This window comes from Toxorhynchites rutilus, chromosome 1 (assembly GCF_029784135.1).
Source record: "Toxorhynchites rutilus septentrionalis strain SRP chromosome 1, ASM2978413v1, whole genome shotgun sequence".
Lineage (NCBI taxonomy): Eukaryota > Metazoa > Arthropoda > Insecta > Diptera > Culicidae > Toxorhynchites > Toxorhynchites rutilus.
The window spans coordinates 84,742,289-84,765,900 of NC_073744.1; the positions used below are offsets into that span (position 1 = coordinate 84,742,289).

Genomic DNA, 23,612 nt, shown 5'->3' on the forward strand with positions numbered 1-23,612 from the left:
CTTTGATCCCCATGTACGTCCATCACGACCATTTGTTTTAGAAAGCATTGAACTGTATTTCCTAAACTCTTTTTTGGAAGGTTTAATGGCCCTGAAAAGCGCCTTGTTTTATGGAATGGTTCCAATTTAGAACTCTAGCGGTACACACTCACAGGATAGAGACAAATCGGCAGACTCAGCCAGAGGGGCAAGTCCAACGAGACGAACGAATGAGCGTTAAAAGGGAGCGATGGCAAAAAAATACATTCATTACGATTTGTTCGCTCGTTGGATTTATATGCAGGCTAAAAAGGGTCCTTTTCAGGATCACAAAATTATCTTCAATCTAAAGAGTTTATTGTTTTGTTATCACTCGATATCCCCATCGTGTTCGGCTAAACCTTCCTGTTTAGGGATTTGTTGCCACTCGCCACAGCTTTCACAGTTGGAAAATTTCTTCTCATCCAGCTTTGTGACATGTTGTACAGTAAATTACATTCAATGCGACGTGCCGAAGCGCCACTTAGTGTCGCATTGGAGGCGATTTTAACCTGTAATTGAACATTTGCGATGACAGTGGTACAGTGTCGACTTTCAATTTGGGTCATAATTTGGATCTCTATGTTTACAAAAATGTCCAACTAAATAAGTCGCATTACATGTCCGTCCAATTAGCTAAATGTCGAACTAATTGTAAATTAATGTACTTTCAATCTGGGAACAATTTAAGAATTGGTGAGAATTGAATAATCAGGAAAGTCCCCAACTATCAATAAGCTTAGAACAACTGCCAAATTCACATACTCATCAGATCCTGGCAAACAAATTATTAAAACATCAATTTGTGTTTTATTATTATTTTGGATAATGAAAGCATTGAACTGTATTTCCTAAACTCTTTTTTGGAAGGTTTAATGGCCCTGAAAAGCGCCTTGTTTTATGGAATGGTTCCAATTTAGAAAACTTAGTACTCGTGGTTTTGAAAAAAACCATTTCGAACGCCCTCGATGCCGCCTTGTTCTGGATTTGCCACCAAAGCAGTTTGTATAAAGAACAAACTTTTTTCTTATGCTACCCGATGCCGTTTTTCGATTGCGTTTGCCACTCGCCACTCGCTGCAACTGCCTGTTGTCTTGATGTCCACCGAACCGAATGTGTTCTGTTCCGAATGCGGGGTTTCTTATCGTCGCGAGCAGCTTTGCCAGCTAACTCGATCACTTCGGCGGCCGAAACTATATAACGCCGGCTCGGCCTAGCTACCCTTGCGGGAAACTCCAGACCAACACGGTTCGAGCGGGATTTTGCCTTTCCCTTCACTTTTCCTCCTTTGCCATGTCCAGACATGGCTGCTTGGGTTGGTTTGTTGATGTGTTGTGATGCGAACTGATGTGGTGTACGGTTTGAATGAGAATGATCGTTACGGCAGCGGAGCGGGGATTTTTAAGCTGACTGGCTGGCTCGAGAATTACGCATGTGTGAGACTGCGACCAATGTTTCGTTCATATTTTTTCTTTTTCCTTTCCAATCGTGCTTCATTCTATTTCGCTGCTGCTCTGGTTGCCCGTTTTGGTCGGTACGATTTGAGGAGCACAAAATGGACCAATCAAAAATGGGCACATAGTGCATTTTGACAATGCTTGATCTTTCACAATTATTCAATTATTTATCTCAAGAAAAATGTAATGTTATTCGTTATGTTAGATGCGTAGATATATTTCCTATCAATTGATGCAAAAACCTTTGCGATCTATTGAGAAATGCTCGAGTTATAAGCGTTCCAAATCTTGCATTTTTTCCTACTTGTTCAGTGCCTAGATCTCCATTTCACCCCCTATATCTTCCGGTTAGACGTAGTCCTACGTCAAAAAAAAAAAAAAAAAAAATGCGGCACGGCATTCAGTTTTGCGTGAGCAGTGGTGCAGTGCACATCGGAGCAAGCAGCAGCAGCAAGAAGATCAACAACAACAGCAGCAGCAGCAATGAAACTGCATAGTCGGCAGCAGGGATGGTAAAAAATCACATTCAACGATCAATGAATAAGTATATACCTCTAGGCGGATGTTTTTAAATCACCCCCAGCAGGCGAGGCTCTTTTATTCTTCATATATACAAAGAGAGAATACTTGGAACGGTGAGCTACCAAGATCTCAAAAAAGCAATATGAGAGCGGAATCCCCACTGCTTGCACTCTCGAAGCATTACTTCTACTACTCAAGTTTTATCGTGGGTGCAAGCCACAAACGATTAATCCCATTCCATAGAGCGGATGATGAGTTCTTGATCGGAAAGTGTAACAAGAGACGATCAACTGAAATCTTAAGACGCGTCCACATTACGCCAATCGGCCTTAGCCGCCCGGTAAAGCCGACTAACTGTGGACGTACCGCCCGGGCTTGCCGACGTGCCGAAAACCGACTCGAATCAAACCGAAGCCAACCCGAAACAAGTGGGTTCGGTTCAAGAAAGTCGAACCAAAACGAAATGAAGTAAATTAGCGTTGATGACATTGTGTTTCGTGTGTTCGTGATGGCTTCGTGCATCCGATGGGATTTCGGCTTCGTGAACCCGATGGGGCGTCCACATTACCTAACGAACCGAATATGCCGCCTGGTACAGGCCGATCGGCATTAATCGGCATAATGTGGACGCGCCTTTATGACACTCATCGAGGGATTTTTAATTCTCTATTGCACAGACCGCAGTGAGTGGCTGACTCAGTCTCGTGTCGATTTTATTTTGCTGTCGTCTCCCGCCCGATAAACAGCAGACGGGTAATGGATGCAATTGATTAATTTTATTACCAGCAGATTTGGGCGAATCTCATCCCGCCCAAAATCGTTTTAGGATTCCAATAATTCTGAACATTCACATTTCTCTCCAAATAATTTTTCCAATAGTAATTCAATTAGTGACTTCACGAAACACCTTTCGAATTCGATTGAATTTCAGACCCTTTTTATTTTGTAGATAAAACGGATCACATATTTGATTAATTCAATTCTGTGTGGTTACGTTCTTCGTTGCGAATAAATGAATGAATTATCGAACGACTAATGTTTTTTTTTATATCCCTTCAAACTTGTTGCATCTCTCAAGTGTACATATTGCTTTGACCGCAGATTTGCATGGTTGAATCTGGTTAGTTTCAGGTATTCAGGAACAATAGGTATCGCAGCAAATGATTATCAACATCCTACCTTATCATCAAACGGTATGCGAATAATTTCAGTGAACTGACGGCATTGGAATATATGCTTTGTGAGGACCACACAATTACTATCAGAGCGAATAAACGTCCGACTGGAAGTCATGAACATCAATTCAATGTGCCCAAGATAAATTTATCCTTTGAAGGTCATTAACCTTTATCAAGATAATCAGATGGAATATATTCCAATGTCGTCTGGAATAACCTGTCCAACACCTTATGATCGTAATATTGTTTTTGCTATTATTCTAATGTTTCATAACACGGCACTCTATTGATTATTCGCCGAAAATGAATAAAAATATCCTTGAAGTTAGCCTACGGTTTTAGTAGCAGTGCAATATGGTGAGCCAGTCTCAGGATAAGAAAACATTTAAAAATAAAGATTTTTTTTTAATGAATCAATAGTAAAACAAAACGTCAAAAAATTTCTCAGCTTTGTGATAGCAGATAATCATTATTCATTTGAGTTGTATGAGTATTCCATCCCCCCACAAATTGTGGATAATCTATCTGCATACAAATTATGTAGAGCCACAATCCAAAAATAATTATGAGCAAATATTTACGTGCTTAAACAAAAAAAAAACACATGTTGACATATTTGCGCTAATTTATGTTTTTTGATTAATTCAAGGTAATCAAGGTCTTTTCTAGACACCAGTTTACTCGGCCCCGAAAAAAGTGGTCTGTATTTGGGCAGGCGGAAAAATATATCTCGCAAGACCACGTGTTCGATGTCGTAATAGCCTTGGCCAATAACGCATTTACATTAACTCATAAAATTAGTGATTTGAGGGGGATTATTGTTTGTAGTCTCTTGATTAATTTAAACACCATCTGAGAAATCCTCTGTGAAACATGAAACATTAAAGTCGTCCTATCTGCTGTAGCGCATTTTTTATTTTACCCAGTTTCATCGAAGTAAACGCGCTCGGAAAGGAAAATTGAACGCCCGGACGAGAGAGCGAGAATCGTACGTCATAGAGACACTCATTCCCATAGAGCAAATTCTTGTTAGGAGTTGAAAACAAAACGAGGAAGGAGAGTAACTCAATTATTCGAACTAGTTTCAGTCTAGCAATGCTTTGGTCAACTCAGAGTTACCAGGAGAAAATCATTTGGTTATGATGGGTGAGGATTAATAGTTAGTCGCAGTTTGCACAGATTGCGATCTGTGCAGTTTGCGATTAATCGTAAATCACATCATGCTCCCTTGTTTTCCATCCTTGGTCGGCAGTAAGAAGTTGCACCGCCGGCAAGAAGAAACCCGTTCCGGTGTCACATCATAAATGTGACGCGCCTACTGCGGAGCGCATCAGTCGCTACCAAACCAACAGAGTGTGAAGATCAAAGTGAATTATAAATTTGAAACACAAAGAGAAAACGTTAACATGAATAAAATAGTGTAAAACGTGATAGTCTCCAGTGTTTGCGTCCGACCGCCGGAACATCTAATCCTCCACCTCTGCCGCACCAAAAGAGTAAAAGTTTTCTAATAGAGTTTTGGGAAAGCCTTTCTCAAGGCTCTTCGAGTAAAAGTGGTTGCTGCTAGCCAAGCTAGTCCAGTCTAACTGCGTCGTTGGCTTCATGAGGTGAAGCCAACCCAAGGAGTCCGGCCCAGTTGCCCTCCTGGGAAGGAACAAAGCGGTTCCTGCTCCCACCCGGCTCGGTTCCCACTGGGAATGCGAGCACCCTTATCGACCGGCGCAATTACAGTCCACTGCAGCCCCAACAATCACATTATATTACATTGTTCAATAAATACATATCAAAGTTCCCAAAAAATAAATAAAACTTATTTATCACTCCTAATCTCACAAGCAGGGATGCAAAATTTCGAAAGAACATATTGAAATCGAAAAGCAAATTTTGTCAGTGCAAAACATATTCACCAACACTCTTCACTTCTTTCTATTACGGTGCCTATAACGATTTGACTGATGACTCACGATCACTTTTGTTTTGATATAATTTTCGTTCCATCGACAGAAATATCAGTTCATTCTCGATGTCAGTGAAATATCACCTTTCATTGCATCCTGGTTAAATTTTCGTTAGTCATAAAACCATAAACCCAGTATAGTAATGCTTCGAAATCCGGACGCTTCAGCGCTCACGAATATAAATTCAACTACTAAAAAATATTGACATATCATAGCATGAAAAATTTGCGTTCCTATAGAATTAGAAGGCCTTCATCGAAGTTATGAATCACAGAATTCCACAAAATCATGTTATATTTGTTCAAAATTTAAAATTTCTTTCATCATGTCGTGATTTTAAATCCGGACACTTTCTTAATCATGCTTTGAAACCCGCCCATTTTTGCTTTTAAATCCGGACACTTGTTTTCTTTGCAATTCTTTGAGAGAAATTATTTATTAATTCTTGTAGAACTTATTAACGGGTGCGTCATAAGTAGCGGGACTAAATGGAAACACGTTTGGTACATTTTTTTTCTATTAATGCAATTGTTTATTGTATTTTTACAAGAGGACCACTACAAGATGGCGCCATATATATATATATTTTCAAAATCCTATCATTATGGGTATCAAATGAAAGATCTTGATAAGTAGAATACAATTATCGATGAAAAATGTAAATCCAAGATGGCGGCCGCTACAAAATGGCGGATTTTGTATTCCCTCAGAACCCCATCAATATGGGTATCAAACGAAAGGGCTTGGCTAGTAGAACACAGATATTGATGGAAAATGTTAATATGGGTATTGAACGACAGGAACCCCATCAATATGGGTATTAAACGAAAGAGATTGACTAGTAGAACACTGTTATTTGTGAATTTATGAATCATAATTGTATTCTACTAATCACGGAACACGGTTATTTATGAATTTATGAATCAAAATTGTATTCTACTAATCACTACCTTTCATTTGATACTCATAGTGATGGGGTTCTGAGAAAATATGTAATCCGCCATTTTGTAGCGACTGCCATCTTGGATTTACATTTTTCATTAATAATTGTATTCTACCAAGCCCTTTCTTTTGATACCCATATTGTTGGGGTTTAGAGAAAATATGAAATCTGCCATTTTATAGCGGCCGCCATTTTGGATTTTCAAGATAATGAAATACGCAGTTTTATAATGACTGCAGAGATAAAGGTGTGTATCAAAATTCAGATCAATAGGTCAACAGGAAGCGGGTTAAATTTCTATGAATGTGGGACAGCGCTACAGACAAAGTTACAAAGCTACTCACGTACAAACAAACGCTTCATATAATCGACCCCGCCCTGTATACCGAAGAGTTTTGCGGTTTCCCGGATCGAAAATCTTTGCTCCACACTCCATACTCCATACTAAGGCATCTAACATACCCTTACGCAAATCCTTCAATGAGAAATTTAATCGTCAACTTTTGACCGTCCGGATTTTAAATCATTTTCTGAATGTGCGTTTTATTCCGGACATGGGTTTGTGAAATTCACATTGATTTTTTGATTTTTAACATTTTTTTGTTAACATCTAGGTACCATGTTTGACACTAAACTAAATTGACACAATAGTAACTATCATTCACATTAATTCAACATGCAAAAAATGTCATGGTTTAGGTATGATATTGAATGTAATGAAAAAGTGTCCGGATTCAGGAGCATCACTGTACTCGAATGTGCCGTTGCCCATCGATGTGTGTGCAATAAGCGGCGCAAAAATGAGACCGGGCTAGAAACAAACCAGGAGAACATACACACGAACTTGACGAGAATCAGGCCCAATATCTTGCGCTGTCATCCACTGGATCGTAAATCTTTGGCGCGTGAGAGGGTTTCAACGACTCCGGCGACCTCGCAACTTGTGTGCTCACCCGATTTGTAGAAGATAAACGCCACCGCTTTCAAATGTGACCCCCAATACGGATTATATGGAAGATGGTTTATCTGGTGACGATGATTTGAAGGAACTCTCACTGAAAACGGAAATCAAGGGGTCTGAAACCGTAACAATGTTGGGGTTTCCATGGCCACACGATACGGATGAATTCGGGAACTTGAACACTTCCACCGCTAGAGCAAGTCACGAAACGCACTGTGGCCTCTAAGATGGCACTGCTGTTCGATCCACTCGGCTTGGTCGTATCAGGTTGTTATTAGTTCGAAAAATGTTCATACAACGGCTATGGGCGATTCCCATTTCTTGGGACGAGAAACATCCAGAAAATTTGAGTATCTGGTGGCTCTGTTTCCGAGAAGAGGTCTCTAAACTGACCAAGCTGAAGATTCTACGTGTTAATGCGCCAAAATGGTACGTACTGGCCAACACGGGTAACCAGTTCGCAATGAATTGCTTGTGGGATCAATACCGAAACTTGTGCAGTACGCCGCTCTCCCTGGTAAGCAAATAAGAAAAACAAATAGCTTCTCGAAACCGACCATATTTTGGTTCGACTCCAGCATTGTTTTGTTGATCCTTATCCACGGTATGGAAGGTGTGCATTTCGAACAGAAGTTGTCCCACAACGATCGCTGGCAACATCTTCCTTCGAAGGAGAATTCTGAGGATCGCATTTCCTGCAGTGTTCCGCTGTCGCAGATACTCGAAGATTCGTTATAGTAGCATGAGTCGCGATTTCTCGTGCAATCCGAAGATTGACCTCAAAACGTCGTTGCGCTCTCTCTAACAGATCAAGACGCTTGAAATTTGCAAACTTGCCGAGTTATAACATCCATGACAACACAAATCGAGGTACGATTGAACATCTATGCTACGACAATTCGACGACCTTTGTCAGCGCAGATCGGGAGCTGAGACAGCTGCGTCGTTAGCCTGAAGTTAGCCGGTCCTTCACGCCGGAGGTGCGGTTACTAAAATCGATTTTGTGCTAAATTCTCGACCGCTATCATTGATGCCCAGACATCCTCGAAATCTGAGCAGTCTCACTACGGGTTACTTTCTTGTAGGAGAACCCTGTTCTTTATGCTTGACCCCGAATACATCGAGCAACGCATCAGTCGACACAAACGTTCCCAGGAAAGAAACGCAGCGTCCAGCACTTTTGAAAATGTTGGTCTCGGGATAACGTTAACAAACTGTTCCAACGCTACGAGTGCCAAGGCTTTCGTCCTATTGAAGCAGGAGATTCTTCCGTCATTTTATTGAAATTTGAGTCGTGTAGTTGCAATCGCACCAGGTCTGTCAAGTGAGGTCTACTTGCTTCCGATCGTAGAACCAACTGTTAACGAAGAAGGCTATTCCAGATCATGAACTCACCTTGTAATTATCTTAAAATTTAGCTTAACACATTGTGGACCGCTCACGAGTTTTCTCGTGTTTCGCGTTCCGTCTGTTACGGATGGATCACGAAATAAGCCGTGTTTTCTACACTTGATGGTTAAATCCTTGGTTTGCCAAGAATCTAACAAGACCTACCGATGGCTCGCCTTCGTCTCATCCACACCGAAGGAAACGATCTCATTCGTGGAATCCGAACAAATGAAGCGTTCAAGTTTGCCACAAAATGTGCGGTCATTAATGTGTTAAATATACATTGGCTTACCACTACACGACATGCAATAGCAATAAAGCTCAATTGGAATACGATATTCGCCTCAGTAAAGTGTTTATTGCTAAGCAAGACCATCATCGTTGTTATTGTAAATTGTACGGAGTTATCGATGAACTTTTCTAATCCGTATAAAACCACAAACCGCCTACACTTGAAGAATCTACTGAGTAAGTGCGCTCCCCAAAATATATCATCACCCGGTGCACAAAGTAGTTGGAAAATCATTGAACGATTTAGAAAAGAAAATATTTTGATTAATTATATTGCTATAGCATATATTGCTCATATTGCTATTATACAAATGATATACCAGTATGGGGGAGTACCACATTTTCTGCTAATTTTAGGCTCATTTAATGTAACAAATCGGGATGGCAAACATGTGCTAAAAATTAATTTGGGTGTAGATTATAAAACCAAGTTTCCTTTAATAAGCTCCTACCGATAAAACGTTAAAATTAACAAAACAAAGCATGAGACTGGTAGACTTTATTCTGACCGTACCTATGTAATAAAATGAAATACATATTAAAATTTAAAAAAACTAAATGACCACACAAAAAAGTTACACAAAAAAAATCACACAAAAAATTTTCCTACCATCATACAGCCATTCCATGCCGAACCGATATAGTGATTCTCAGATTTTCGTGAAAAGTGGTACTTTTGTTCCTTTTTTTATTTTTTAATAGGGTGCCCATTTTCATGGTTCGAAATATCGACTTTTTCCCCTTTTTTCTAAAAAATACTTTTTTCAAAAAATCATAACTTCTGAACTACTAAACCGATTTAGATGGTCGACATATCAATTTAGAGCTAATTAGGTAGTCTTTGTTACACTTGCAAACAATTTAGGTTTTGATTTTGTCATTATTGAATGTTTTGGTTTTTTTGTAGTTTTCATGGTCTCGGGACCAAGGGCGCTATATATTTTTATATTTTTCCTTGAAAGCTGAGGATTTTTTATATAAAATATCCAACATTCAGGAAGGCGTTAATTTTTGTTTTCAAGTTATGATTTTTCAAAGTTAACCGATGGTACGAAAAATCTTTTTTTTTTTTCAAAAATAACTTTTTTTTCAAAAATTCACATTTGAAATACTGGACCGATTCAGATGATAAATATATCAAATTGAAGTTAATTTTGAAATTAATTTGAACACACAATATCACACTTGCGTAAAAATTAGATTTTGGTTGCAGAGATGTAGTATAGTCACAGAGGAATATTGAAAGAAAACTAAAAACATTATTTGGAAAAACATAACTCATACACGAAAAAATACACCTCTCTGAAATTCGGATATATTATGTGAAAAAACCTCAGCTTTCAATAAAAAATATGGAGCCTTTGGTCCCGAAATTATGTAAACTATAAAAAACAGTTACAACGAAAAATTGAGAAAACAAAATTCAACTTTTTTTTCCCAAGTGTAATACTTTTCTAAACAAGAATGCTCATTGGCTTTAATTTGGTATGTCGTATGTCGCTGTTATTTTATATAAAGGGTGTGTCACATCAAATTGCATCACGGAAAAAACGCTGTAGAAATTCGCCAAGTAGACCGATCCTTTTGAAAATTTTAGACAGTAAAATAAAAACTATTAAACAACTTTTGGCATTTTCTTTCTATTCATACTTCGAGCCCAAGCCCGTATGCTCGCACTTTCCTCTTTACCCCGTCCATAAGGTTCTGTACAACGTCAGGTTGTAGTTTTTTTGAACAGAAATCCATTTTCTCTTGAAGTCCGCCTCCGATTTGTCAACTTTTGGGTTCTTCCGGAGGGCCTGCTTCATAATCGCCCAATATTTCCCTATTGGGCGAAGCTCCGGCGCGTTGGGCGGGTTCATTTCCTTTGGCACGAAGGTGACCCCGTTGGCTTCGTACCACTCCAACACGACCTTTGAATAGTGGCACGAAGCGAGATCCGGCCAGAAGATGGTCGGGCCCTCGTGTTGCTTCAATAGTGGTAGTAAGCGCTTCTGTAGGCACTCCTTAAGGTAAACCTGCCCGTTTACCGTGCCGGTCATCACGAAGGGGGCGCTCCGCTTTCCGCAAGAGCAGATCGCTTACCACACCATGTACTTTTTTGCAAACTTGGATAGTTTCTGCTTGCGAATCTCCTCCGGAACGCTGAATTTGTCCTCTGCGGAGAAGAACAACAGGCCCGGCAGCTGACGAAAGTCCGCTTTGACGTAGGTTTCGTCGTCCATTACCAGGCAATGCGGCTTCGTCAGCATTTCGGTGTGCAGCTTCCGGGCTCGCGTTTTCCCCACCATGTTTTGCCTTTCGTCGCGGTTAGGAGCCTTCTGAACCTTGTATGTACGCAGGCCCTCCCGCTGCTTGGTCCGCTGGACGAATGAACTTGACAAATTCAGCTTATTGGCGACATCCCGGACCGAACTTCTCGTATCACGTCTAAACTGCTTAACTACGCGCTTGTGATCTTTTTCACTGACGGAGCATCCATTTTTGCTGTTCTTCACCTTCCGGTCGATGGTTAGGTTCTCGAAGTATCGTTTTAGTACTCTGCTGACCGTGGATTGGACGATTTCCAGCATCTTACCGATGTCCCGATGTGACAACTCCGGATTCTCGAAATGAGTGCACAGGATTAATTCACGACGCTCTTTTTCGTTCGACGACATTTTTCCAAATTTACGAAAAATTGACAGTGAAGCATGGCCAACGTGATCTATACACTCTTATCTGATTATAAGCGAAAGCTGAAGATATAATTCATAAAAATTAAATTTCTACAGCGTTTTTTCCGTGATGCAATTTGATGTGACACACCCTTTAAGTCGCTTGTTTATACCTTCGGATATTATTTTATAATGCTTGGAAATTTTCGAAACAACTGCCTAGTAGAATAATCTCTGAAATAGTTTTTTTTCATTGTAGAATCAGTTGACGATAATTGATTGATGATTCATTCTTGCCCTCGTAAGAATGAATACACTAGCTGATCGTATGTCGCAATTTATTTCATGTCAATGCATTGAAAATTCACCACGAACGCTATTCCAGTGGCCTTTTCCGCAATTGACATAGACTCGGCAGCAGTCGATTATATACATGTTACACCAGCCCAATTATTCCACATCTCATAACTACATTAATATATCTTTGAAGCCGCATTGAAACAACAACAATGACAACGCTTGCAAGTATCAAATATCATGATACATGTTATTTAGTATTGCCTCAAAGGAATCGCACCTCTAGGCATCGTTCGTACAACGTAAACCAGGCGCCATACAAGCGTTTGCCATAGCATGCATACAGAGCCATACAATGGTGGCTTGAAACTACTAGGAATATAAACACTTCTCATCATTTTGCGCAATTCTAAAAAACAGGAAGTGGGTTATATCTATGGTATAACCGCAAGGGTGACGTAGGACTATCGTTGATTTAGAGATCATTTGTTTGAAGTTGAATCTGAATTCATTCTGGATGAATGAATATTTGGGGGACTTCGAAAACGAGAGCGTTACGTTGGAGGAACAAGGTTTTATGCATCCAATATTGGGTACGGAAATATCCTACTGATGGGGAAGAATAATCTTCAGAAGCTATCCTGATAATTGCGATTGACTGAAAAATCACAAAACCAAATGTATTTGGTCACAGTGTTACATGGATAGAAAACATTCAAATAAACTCTTTCACATGAATGTATTTTTAAATTCCCAGAGGAACTGGCAGATTATTTTTAGTAACGATTAGATATTTCCACATTTTCCTCGATACTGGAAGCCCACCAGTGGTTAATGCTAACTCGATAACCATCTGTTAATAGCACTTGATTGAAACATATTTGGTCACAGTGTTACATGGATAGAAAACATTCAAATAAACTCTTTCACATGAATGTATTTTTTAATACCTAGAGGAACTGGCAGATTATTTTCCGGATCTTTCTCGATGCTGAACGGCATCCAAACGGGAAGAATTCCGTGCGTGTATGTGTATGTGTAGCGGCTGCTTCGATGGTCACCTTCTATTCTCCTGAAGGATCGGCTTCTCTGTGCTCCCTCACAGTTTCAAACAAACTGCTTGCGTTTCAGGGCAGATCTCGATCCTTCGACGTCCAGCACCCTCAGCAACGATGTCGTCTTGTCGATGTCCTCACGAAAAATGAATGCGTCTCACCACCAGAATATCGCTTAAGTATGCTTTTTGTGCGTGATTGAATCGAGAGAAGGCGTGGTTTACGATGGCAATTTGGAAGGCAAACTAGAGGGAAATGAACTCTCTGAGCTCGGAACTTTCGGCGACTGAGCAATAATCGATTGCGGGCGCATACAATATTGGATATGGAAATATCCTACTGATGGGGAAAAATAATCTTCAGAAGTTAATTGCGATTGATTGAAAAATCACAAAACCAAATGTATTTGGTCACAGTGTTACATGGATAGAAAACATTAAAATAAACTTTTTCACATGAATGTAATTTTAAATTCCCAGAGAAACTGGCAGATTATTTTCAGTAACGATTAGATATTTCCACATTTTCCTCGATACTGGAAGCCCACCAGTGGTTTATGCTATCTCGATAACCATCTGTTAATAGCACTTGATTGAAACATATTTGGTCACAGTGTTACATGGATAGAAAACATTCAAATAAACTCTTTCACATAAATGTATTTTTAAATTCCCAGAGGAACTGGCAGACTATTTTCAGTAACGATTAGATATTTCCACATTTTCCTCGATACTGGAAGCCCACCAGTGGTTAATGCTAACTCGATAACCATCTGTTAATAGCACTTGATTGAAACATATTTGGTCACAGTGTTACATGGATAGAAAACATTCAAATAAACTCTTTCACATGAATGTATTTTTAAATTCCCAGAGGAACTGGCAGATTATTTTCTGGATCTTTCTCGATGCTGAATGGCATCCAAACGGAAAGAATTCCGCGCGTGTATGTGTGTGTGTGTAGCGGCTGCTTCGAGATCTTCCCGGGGAACCGTTTGTGGCATCACTCTCCTCCTGATGGATTCCCTTCTGGCCTAAGGTGCACAAACAGGTTCTTGGTGACACCGTTCATCCGTGCTTTCATGATAAACGAAGAGCTTCACCACAACAGCGACAACATGCTCCAATCGCTGTTCAATTTGAACTGAGTGGATTTCCGAGCGGCGCTCGCTTATATACCGATTGGTGATTTCAATAGCCTGTTTTGAAAGCAATTTTAAGACTATTGAAACAAGTTTTTGGATCAGAAAGTAACAAGTATAGAACGCGTAGACATTTTATCTTTCGAATGAAGTGTTTATCATACCGGTTCGTTCAGTTGTTTAGGAGCTATTAACGCTCAAAATCTCGGTCTCCGGCGTAACGCTTTCGTTTTCGAAACTTTGATTTTACACCCCGGTATAGAAATGAAAGACGTAGTCCTACGTCAAAACGCTTCTGTTAATATTACTGGCCTCAAAAAAAGTTACATTACTTTCTCATGCTCGAGAGGAGCGCAGCTGTAACCCTTAGTGGAGGAAGTTTTGCTACTAGCAAGCGAAACCTAATCACATGCAAAGTTCCAGAACGAAATTTACTTTGTTGGTGACTAATTAAGCGAAATAAACTCTTTTTGTTAATATCAACAACCTCGAAATCAGTAGCAATGCTTCATTACGTTAGAGATGAACCAGCCTTTGGCTGAAAATCTCTTGAATAAAGAAAGAAAAAAAATGCTTCATTATGATCAATATTAGCGCAAATGCAATCCTAGTTGAAGGCAGTTTTGCGAATGGCACGCGAACCTAAATAATTTATAACATTCCAGTAAGACATTCAAGATGCTTGGTATTCCCCAAATATTTTTTTTTGAGCACAACCTTAACGCCTGCTTCGCTATAACGTCAGTTTAATGCATTGAGCATTCTCAAAGGCACCAAAGAAGCCCTTATGATGACGAAAAAGAAACAATGTTAACTTCTTGGAAAAGACTGAATTATGCCACACAGCTTGTACTCTGCTATAACACCCATCGATGCGAATTCACTGATGAGTTTGTCAAGAGTGACCGCCCTCACCCCCAGGGGGGGGGGGGGGGTCGGCTTAATTTTGGTTGCTGCCTGGGTAACGGCGTTTACATTTTCGACCGACGCGCCAAAATCGCCTACTTCGCTGTTGTTCGATGCGGTGTCACACTCGCGAAGGCTCGGTTCAGTGCGAGCGCTTTTCACTGCACCAACATCGGGTGCATCATTAGATGACGCTTGCCTCGAAATTTCATTGCCCCTGGCAATGCGTTCGTTTTTTTCAGGGCTCGAGCCTGCCTTCCTCTTCTTCTTGCTCATCACACACTACGCGAAGAGTTCAATTTATGACGCGGGAAGAAAAACACACGATTCGAATAACGAATAACAAACAGAAAAAGCAAACGACGATATCCAAGTTGGATTACCACTGGTGGGGTCCAATCTTAGATCGAAGCGCAGCGAAAGCAAAGTGAACTGGATTGCTCAACAGTCCAATGTCGAATGAAAGTTTGCCTCACCGAGATCCACTGTTTATACTCTAGGCAAGTATTCCTCTTCATTCTTCTACTTTTCCTTTGTTCAGGGAGACTTCAAATCCTACGATTTCCCCTTCGTTGGTCGCCGATAAGTTGTTCGTTATTGACAGCTCTGTTCGGGAAAGCACACAAATGGACAGAACAAATGTATGGGAAAATGGAAGCGCTTAGAGTTTTTATGAATTTTAACCATTTACAAACCAGGGAATTCTAATGTATAGTATATTAAAAAAATCTTAGGGAATTATCGATTCGTTTAGTATGTAAATCGCCAAAATCCGTTCACGGTAAAAATAGTTATTAACGTTAACTTTATTTCATAAAAACGTGACCTATTTTCTGATTTGGCACCCTTAATGAAAGACGTAGTTCTACGTCAAAAACGTTTCCTGTATGAACTTGTATCCATCCAACGGGTTAGATGTGATAACGTGGTAGAATCTGGAGCCACATTCTGTTCAAAAATGTACACAAAAATACTATGAAAGTCATTACTACCCTTTTCTTCTGTTTATTCAACCATGCAGAAGACAAGGAGTCATCATGGGGGTCTCCGTAGCCACATTGGTTGCGCGTTCGTTTGGTAAGCGATCGATCGTGAGTTCAAAAATCAGGGCCCTCATTGATCATCTTTGAGTTGTTACAGAATAACTACGTCTACGCAACAATCACCAGCGATGGAGATCGATTCATCCATACAACTGCTCTACTCTGCAAGACACATCGGGCTGCTGTTCTATAAATAACTCAACAATGATCTCATCAACAGAAAGAATACTCTTACGCCTAAATGGCTACTGTGTAAATGACCATATGCAATGGTATGGAAGGGATTCTCATACGCCGAAAAATGGCAACTGCGTAATGTGCTGATTATAGATATGAAAACCATGTGACATGTACACGATTAAAATTCGGCTCTGTTACAGCTAATGTGCTAATGAGCCTGAAATAAACAAATGGGATAAACAAACAGTAATCATTTACCATTTTTAAACGCAAGTCTAAATAGTTGAGATTTACATAAATATAAGCCTAAGTCGAATAAATCTATGACTACAGAAATATATCATAGCATTTTCTCCTACGTTGCTACATTGTCTAGAACATTGTAGGGGGTTGTTATAACTTTATAGCCAGCTGATGTATATTGTGTATTCTCTGGCCATGGGTGCTTTCATGGGAAGTTCGTGTAGCAGCTGTAGTGAACTGATCTCATTGGTTGCTAAGTTCTGCTTATGAATAAGAAAGGGAAAGGAGAATGGTCAAGTGCATTCGAGGGAGTGAAGCGGGCTTCTAAGGAACATAATTTTAAGATCGCGACTATTCAATCTATTATAATCTGATATGCGTAAGTATACCAATTCGAATTTTTAAACCAGTAGCCATTAAATTCATTAATTGCATCTTTACATAACCAAACAACATGCTCGATATTATGACATCCTGGACCACAATTACATAAGTTGTTAGCAGCAAGACCAACACGATATAGACGTGAATGGGCCCGAATTGATTGAACTTTGTAGATAATGGAGTGAAACCGCCTTCCGGGATTATCCCTCCATTATTTCTGCCAACTGATTAATACCTATTATCGGCAATACGCCCGTATACGGGCAACAAAATTGCTCGTTTCGTTGGATAGGAAAGTGAGCGGTTAGTGTAATCGAAAAAAAACATACCCATTTCAATCGTCAATCGTTTATCATTTTTACTATATTTTCTGTCCGGGTTTCAAGCAAAAAATTGCTGGATAAATTTCCTGTCTAATGGTATATAACAGAACATATGTCGCAGTAACAATTTTGACTAAAATGCGTTTGAAAACACTTTATGAATCGTTACATTTTACGTAGAGCTACCCCCCTATATAGAAATCAAAGACATAGTCATATGTCTAACAAGAATAAGACAACTATTGAGTGTTTTGGTCGAAAAATTATTCAAGATTACCTTAGCATGGGTTCCCTCTCATCGCTCGATTCCGGGGAATGAGAAAGCGGACTCGCTAGCTAAGGTGGGCGCTTTAGAAGGCACTCTTTTTGAAAGGCAAATTGCGTATAATGAATTTTTCCACATTCCTCGTCAGTACACGCTCGTAAGTTGGCAGCGCATGTGGAGTGGAGATGAGTTCGGTCGTTGGTTACACACGATTATCCCTAAGGTCTCGACGAGTGCATGTTTCAAGGGATTGAATGTAAGTCGTGATTTCATTCGCGTGATATCTCGGCTTATGTCCAATCACTACAACCTAAACGCGCATCTCTATCGCATTGGGCTCGCAGCAAACAATCTTTGTGATTGTGGCGATGGCTACCACGACATCGAGCATGTTGTCTGGTCGTGTATCCGGTTCCATACTGCTCGCTCTCAGCTCTCTAGAGCACTGAGAGCACAAGGCAGACAATCGGAGATCCCCGTCCGGGATATCTTAGGTAGCCGTGATCCTGATCTTCTGCTTCATCTATACCTGTTCCTCAGAAACGCCGATGTCAACGTTTAATGATGTTTCCTTCGTTGTGTCCCCGTTTCATATCCCTCCTATCCGATCGATAAACTTTTACTTAGTCGCGGCAATACATACACACACTCTTTACAGACACACGGGCCAAAGGTTGTGCAGTCCACTGATCATTCAACAAGAGCCAAAGGTTGTACCGCTCATGATAACTCTACATGAACTGATGATTGCGCCGGCTAGTGACCATTCTATCCTGGATTCCTCGAGTCGAGAAAGACGCACCACGCTAGATATGAGGTACAGACTAGGGGGGCGTTGCTGATTAATGGTCAGCTGCATCCCAATAGGAAGTATCCCGTGTCGGGCACACGTACAGAGCATTGGAGACAGCAACATCCCAATTACGAAAACACTTTTAATACTAACCTCGAACCAACCGCGAGTAATCGGTTACATATTACTAACATAGATAATAAGAAAAATTGTCAAAGTATTGAACTCCCGGCCCCGTGAGGCTAACGCCATATGAGCCTTTATAAAAATATATATTTTGGAAAAAAAATAGTCATATGTCAAAAACCCATAACATACAATATTGGATTTTTGGCGACTGTAACATTCAATTGTATAGTAACACTCTTTTACAATGTGTGATTCATGAGAGTAATGAAAAATAAATGCAGAGGACAAATCAGAAGTGCCTTTTTTCGAAATCTTCAAAAATGTTGGTTTTGGAGTTTTAACACATTTTATGAATCACGCGTGAACCGTCAAAAATAAAAGGTTGAAAAACGAATCTAAAAAAAAATCACCCTTTATTTCTAATCAGCTGATTATCGATTATCAACTGATTAACGCTTAATCAGATATTTTTAATTGCCACATGTCTCTGCTCTCTCAATTTAGTATTTGTACAGGTAAACTTCGATATATCGTACATTTCACTTTCAAAATTGTGCGTTGAATCGAATTGTACGTTATATCGAAGCATAATAAAGTACTCACAAACGTAGTCTATAATACATTATTGTGTTGCTGTTTTAGTAAAGTTAATGAATAACTTCAATCAGAAGACGAACCCAGCCTTTCTCATGATGTTTCCCTTCGTACTGTTGATTAAAGCTTTATTCATTTAGAATCCGGAATCACAAAACCAGATGTATTTTGGAATTGATTGAAGGCACAAAACTTGTTTTAGCATCACAATATGGATAATTCACTAGATAATTCTGTTCTATAAAAAAGTATTGAAAAAAAATTTCCTTCACACTTTGGAAATGTGTACGTTATATCGAGGTAAAATGTACGTTGTATCGAGTGACGTTATATCGAGGGCACGTTATAACGAGGGTACGTTATATCGAAGTTTCCCTGTATTGGACAAGAAATCCAAAGAAGAAAACAAAACGAAACGAATGTGAACTAATCATAGCTTAGCAAACGAGGCATTAATTACAAGTTCGACATGTTGTTACACTCGTGTCAATTTTTCATTAAAGATGTTGAACAAGCCGGAAGCGGTTTAATTGCTTTCGATATCATGATCGTTCGCATGATCACTTCCGTTGGCGATTACTGTGTATTAAAGAGCACATAGCTTCCAATTCATACAGTTAATAAGCGATCATCAAACAGTTACTGCTGCTGCTGCAGGTTTTTTTTCAAATTCATCTATTAGATTTAGGTTCAACAATATGTCACGTAAGCTGCTTGTATCCATTTTACTGGCAGTTCCGATCATTCACAGTGAATGTGGCCGCAATCTGACGCTGCTGCGAGATGTAAATTACCCACCAAAATATTTGGTAGATTTATTTCAACCCGCGCTAGACATATGCCATAAAAATATTAAGGTGGATGATCAAGTAATCACACAATTCAGAGACGACGAGGATTATGTAGGAACTAAGGAATTGGGGTGCTACCTGTTTTGCATTTTTCGAGAACAAGGCTTGTGGAACAGTGACAAAACCGATATTGATGTGCAAAAAATGATGGAATTGATACCACCGGAGTATGAGGATGATGCGCTGAAAATTGGAATAAAATGCATGAAGGTGAAAGGAAACGACGAATGTTCAAAATCATTGTGGTATCATAACTGTTGGAAGAAGAATGGTCCTACGGTGAGTTGTGGAATAGAATTTCATATTCAGTTGAACTTCATCTCTTTTTTAATTTTCAGTTTTATTATTTAATGTGAAATGCTGCTCGAAACTTTTGAAAATAAATATCAAAGACAAACAGAATGTTCGAAAACGTGTGTTATGAATTAGGCAAATTAGATTCCACTCACATTCCAGTAGCTCACATAATACTTCTTTCGTTGCGAACGCAAAGTTCATAAAAACAGACTGCAATCTATAAAATAGATCTTTAACCTTGATCTATTTTATAGATTGCAGTCTGTTTTCATCCTTCCAGCCGAGACTAACTATAAGCGTTTCACCTTAATGTTTGACCACTACAGCTACCAAAATTTTGGAATGCTTGCTTCGGAAAATTACAAGGCTAAAAGTGTCGTTCTGCAGTTCCGGAACAACTTTTTGCTTCACAGTTCAAATTACTGACGGAGTTTTTAACTGACTCCAAAAAATGAACAAAAAACACACACAAATTGCAGACTCACAGCACCGGAAAATAGCAGAAAGCACAGGAAGTCAGTATGGGTGTAAGAAGAGAAGTGAAACTTTGTCTGCCCTCCCAAACTCGGTAGCCTTAGAGCGCAGGAACTGGTCATAGACGAAAACCGACACATAGCTATTCCTTTCGATATGTATTACCGCTGTCTTTCTGGCCCTTACTGTGATAAAGGTTGAAATTGATGGTTTTAAGTACAGCTCCATATACAGAAATTGCTCTACACACTTGGAAACACACGTGTAGGCTGGACGCTTTCAACTAGATCATCAGAACTGGAAAAAACCGCAACGTATTTATGATTCACAGTAAACTATGTCCTCTCTCTGATATCGTATGTACTCTGCTTAACGCTTGTCGAACTCATGTGAATTGATGGTTCGAAGCACCGAATGTTTAAGAAAACATCTCTTCTTATCGATCCGATAAAATCCGGCGCAAAGAAACAAAAATCATCTAGTTGCTGTTCCATTTGTCAGCATCGTCGTAGCATTATTACCCCACCACCCTCAAGCTGTTTGTTTCGTACCATTTTTTTACAGCGAACAAGTAATAGAGGAATAAATCCCAAAAGCAAATATGGAACGAACATCAACCGGTATAATAATGTTATTCTTTGTCTGGTGTGAGGAAGTTATTCTTCTCGAGTGGAGTTTCCAGTGGAGGGAGGCAGTTATGCTACCGGAAGTTTCTACAAGTCTGGATTGATTGTTTGGAGAGAATGCAGCATTGTCGGGTCAAATAATAATACACTCAGGTTATCGAAATTTGTATTCGGACAGTATTTGTCGTTTTAATTTGTTCTACAAAAATGTGAAAAATCTATCGGAAATGTAAACACATGTTGTGTTTTTAATTATGTATGGTTTATGCATTGTTTCATACATTTGTTGAACATATACACATGTCGTCATGGTTCATGTCTCGTCCTGGCGTGGATTTTTTCGTTAATGAAAATTTCTTCGACTCGCAACAATGTATTCTCGCACCGGTGTAGGAAAATGTGCCACTAATTGAAGATAATTTGAAGAGATTTAGTGAAATGAGACAATTTAAACCAACTATCCGAAATAATATTCAAACATTCAGCAACAAATTGTCAGAATATCAGATAATTTTAATAAGATTCTTCCATGCCATTCCATGCCAAACATATAAAGTGGTTCCCAGATTTTCGTTAAAAGTGGCAATTTTCTACTTTATTGCAAAACATTGGGCCATATTTTTTTATTTTTTTATTAGGGTGTTTATTTTAATTTTAGGGTGGCCCGAAAAATCAATTTTTTCTCCTTTTTTTTCAAAAATTACCTTTTCTCAAAAATTCATAAATTTGAACCACTGAACCGATTTAGATGATCGACATATCAAATTGAAGCCCCTAATAATAATATTGTAAAGGGTTGTATCTAGGACACGACCGCAGTTTTCGACGTAGAACTACGGAATTTTATTATTCAATCCACTCATTCACCACTTCGGATATCATTTTAGATTGCATCAATTTTTTATCAGTGGGGAGGAGGGGGTGCTGTATGATGTTTTATGGGTGGAGATGAGTAGGTGTTATGGTCGAACTTACCACGTGGAAAGTTTTGGGAAGGAGGAGACTGACAATATAAGATATCTAAAAATGTCCAACACTTGAAACAAAATTCTTTTTTATTAACAAACTAGCTGACCCGACTTTTCTGAATTGGCATCCTTCCCGAAAGACGTAGTTCTACGTCAAAAAATAAAAAAGAAATCGTGTCCAATGTTTTGCGAAAAGGAGAAAATTACCACTTTTGACGAAAGCCTGAGAACCACTATATCGGTTTGGCATGAAATGGCTGAATAGGAACAAAAAATTGTAACGTTGTAACGTTATACACAGTTGTACATCGTTAGTACGTCTTTTATATCTTCATAATAAAACGGAAAAAAGAAACGTTTTTGTTTGTTTGCAGGAAAATATTTTTATTTTGGCGATATTGTCACCTTGTCGGCTACGGTTGTTGGCTACGAGGTGTTGATGTTAGTTTGGCTATCATCCATCCATTTTCCATTAGGCACATATTCTGTATGATGTTAGGCGCCTCAGTCTTAACACGTTAAACCCAGCGTCGGTCCCTAGGGGCCGACGTTGAGCTTTTTGGTAGGAAAACGCTGACTGACTGAGAGAGCCAATTACAGAATAAAAAAATAAAAATATATACGGTTTGTTTTCGGATGTTTACAAAATGTCTTTCCGGTCAAATTTCTGACTATTTTCTATTTATGCAATAATTATCTTCGAGAACTGGGAACGACACTGATACCGTGCAAACGCTCTTGAAGCGGGATTCATGGAAAGCGCAGCAAGAAAAAATCGGGGCTCAACGTGTTAATAGTGATTTGGTTAAATTTATTCAAGAGAATATCTCAAGTTCAAGCTAACAAAGTAGAAGCTAGCTCTTTCGAAAAGGCTTCTGCAAAATGATAAGATCAAAGCAGAATTTCCAATTTCCCGTTTTTGTTTTAATCAGTGTTCAGGGCGTGATCAAGGTTTATTACGCAGTCAGTTTGTATTCTGAAAGGGGAAGTCAGCCTTGGGTGCTACTATACGGATAGTAGCAGTGGCAAAAGGCGTTTTCTGACTAGTATATCGTCGTCAATACATCGGTACGGATACCCTACGATTTTTAGGATAGCACAGTAATGCTAATAGCTTGATCGGACACATGAAACTAGTGTAAATACGAGGTGATTCTTTCAGAAATAATTTTTCTCGGTAAAGATATAGTTACAGATCACACGCGCGTCGTATTATACTGACGTGAGGTGAGGTTGTTTCCTCTTCGTTATACATTCAAATCAACTTTATTATAGTTCATAGTTATTGTTTTAAAGGCATGTATCTATTTCAGGATGAATCACAATTTTAAGACTTTTTGAATAATTTATACCAAGGTAAGTATCTGGTAAATATATGACGATTAATTTGTAATTTATATTAAGGTTATCTTTTTGTTTTTTAGATAACAATTACTCACAATTAGTTTTCTGATACAATTCCTAATTAATGCGGGCTGATTTTTTTTCTCGTCCTGAACTTATTCGTTTCGTTATTTGTTTAAATAGGGATCAGTTTTACTTTTTGCTGATTGTCAATCACTATATAAATACAATCTTTTTCGAAAAAGAGTGTATGCATAACTGACAGATTTATACCACGAGGTGTTTAATGAACGGTTGAAAGGTGGGAATGTTTATGGTTATACAG

General features: G+C 39.1%; 2 protein-coding genes across 7 annotated transcripts in view; one reads left to right on the forward strand and one right to left on the reverse strand.

Annotated features, from left to right (window-relative positions):
- Positions 1–23,612, reverse strand: part of LOC129769468 (uncharacterized) — a 565,408-nt gene that overhangs the window by 165,467 nt on the left and 376,329 nt on the right. The window lies entirely within an intron of this gene.
- LOC129769523 (general odorant-binding protein 83a-like) lies at positions 19,357–20,036 on the forward strand. Its single transcript, XM_055771853.1, has 2 exons — positions 19,357–19,857; positions 19,917–20,036. Exons 1-2 carry the CDS (start codon positions 19,426–19,428, stop codon positions 19,932–19,934), a joined length of 450 nt encoding a protein of 149 aa, XP_055627828.1. The 5' UTR covers positions 19,357–19,425; the 3' UTR covers positions 19,935–20,036.

Excerpts from the sequence above, each read along its gene's own strand:
- LOC129769523 (XM_055771853.1), top strand. The coding sequence starts at position 19,426 with ATGTCACGTAAGCTGCTTGTATCCATTTTACTGGCAGTTCCGATCATT.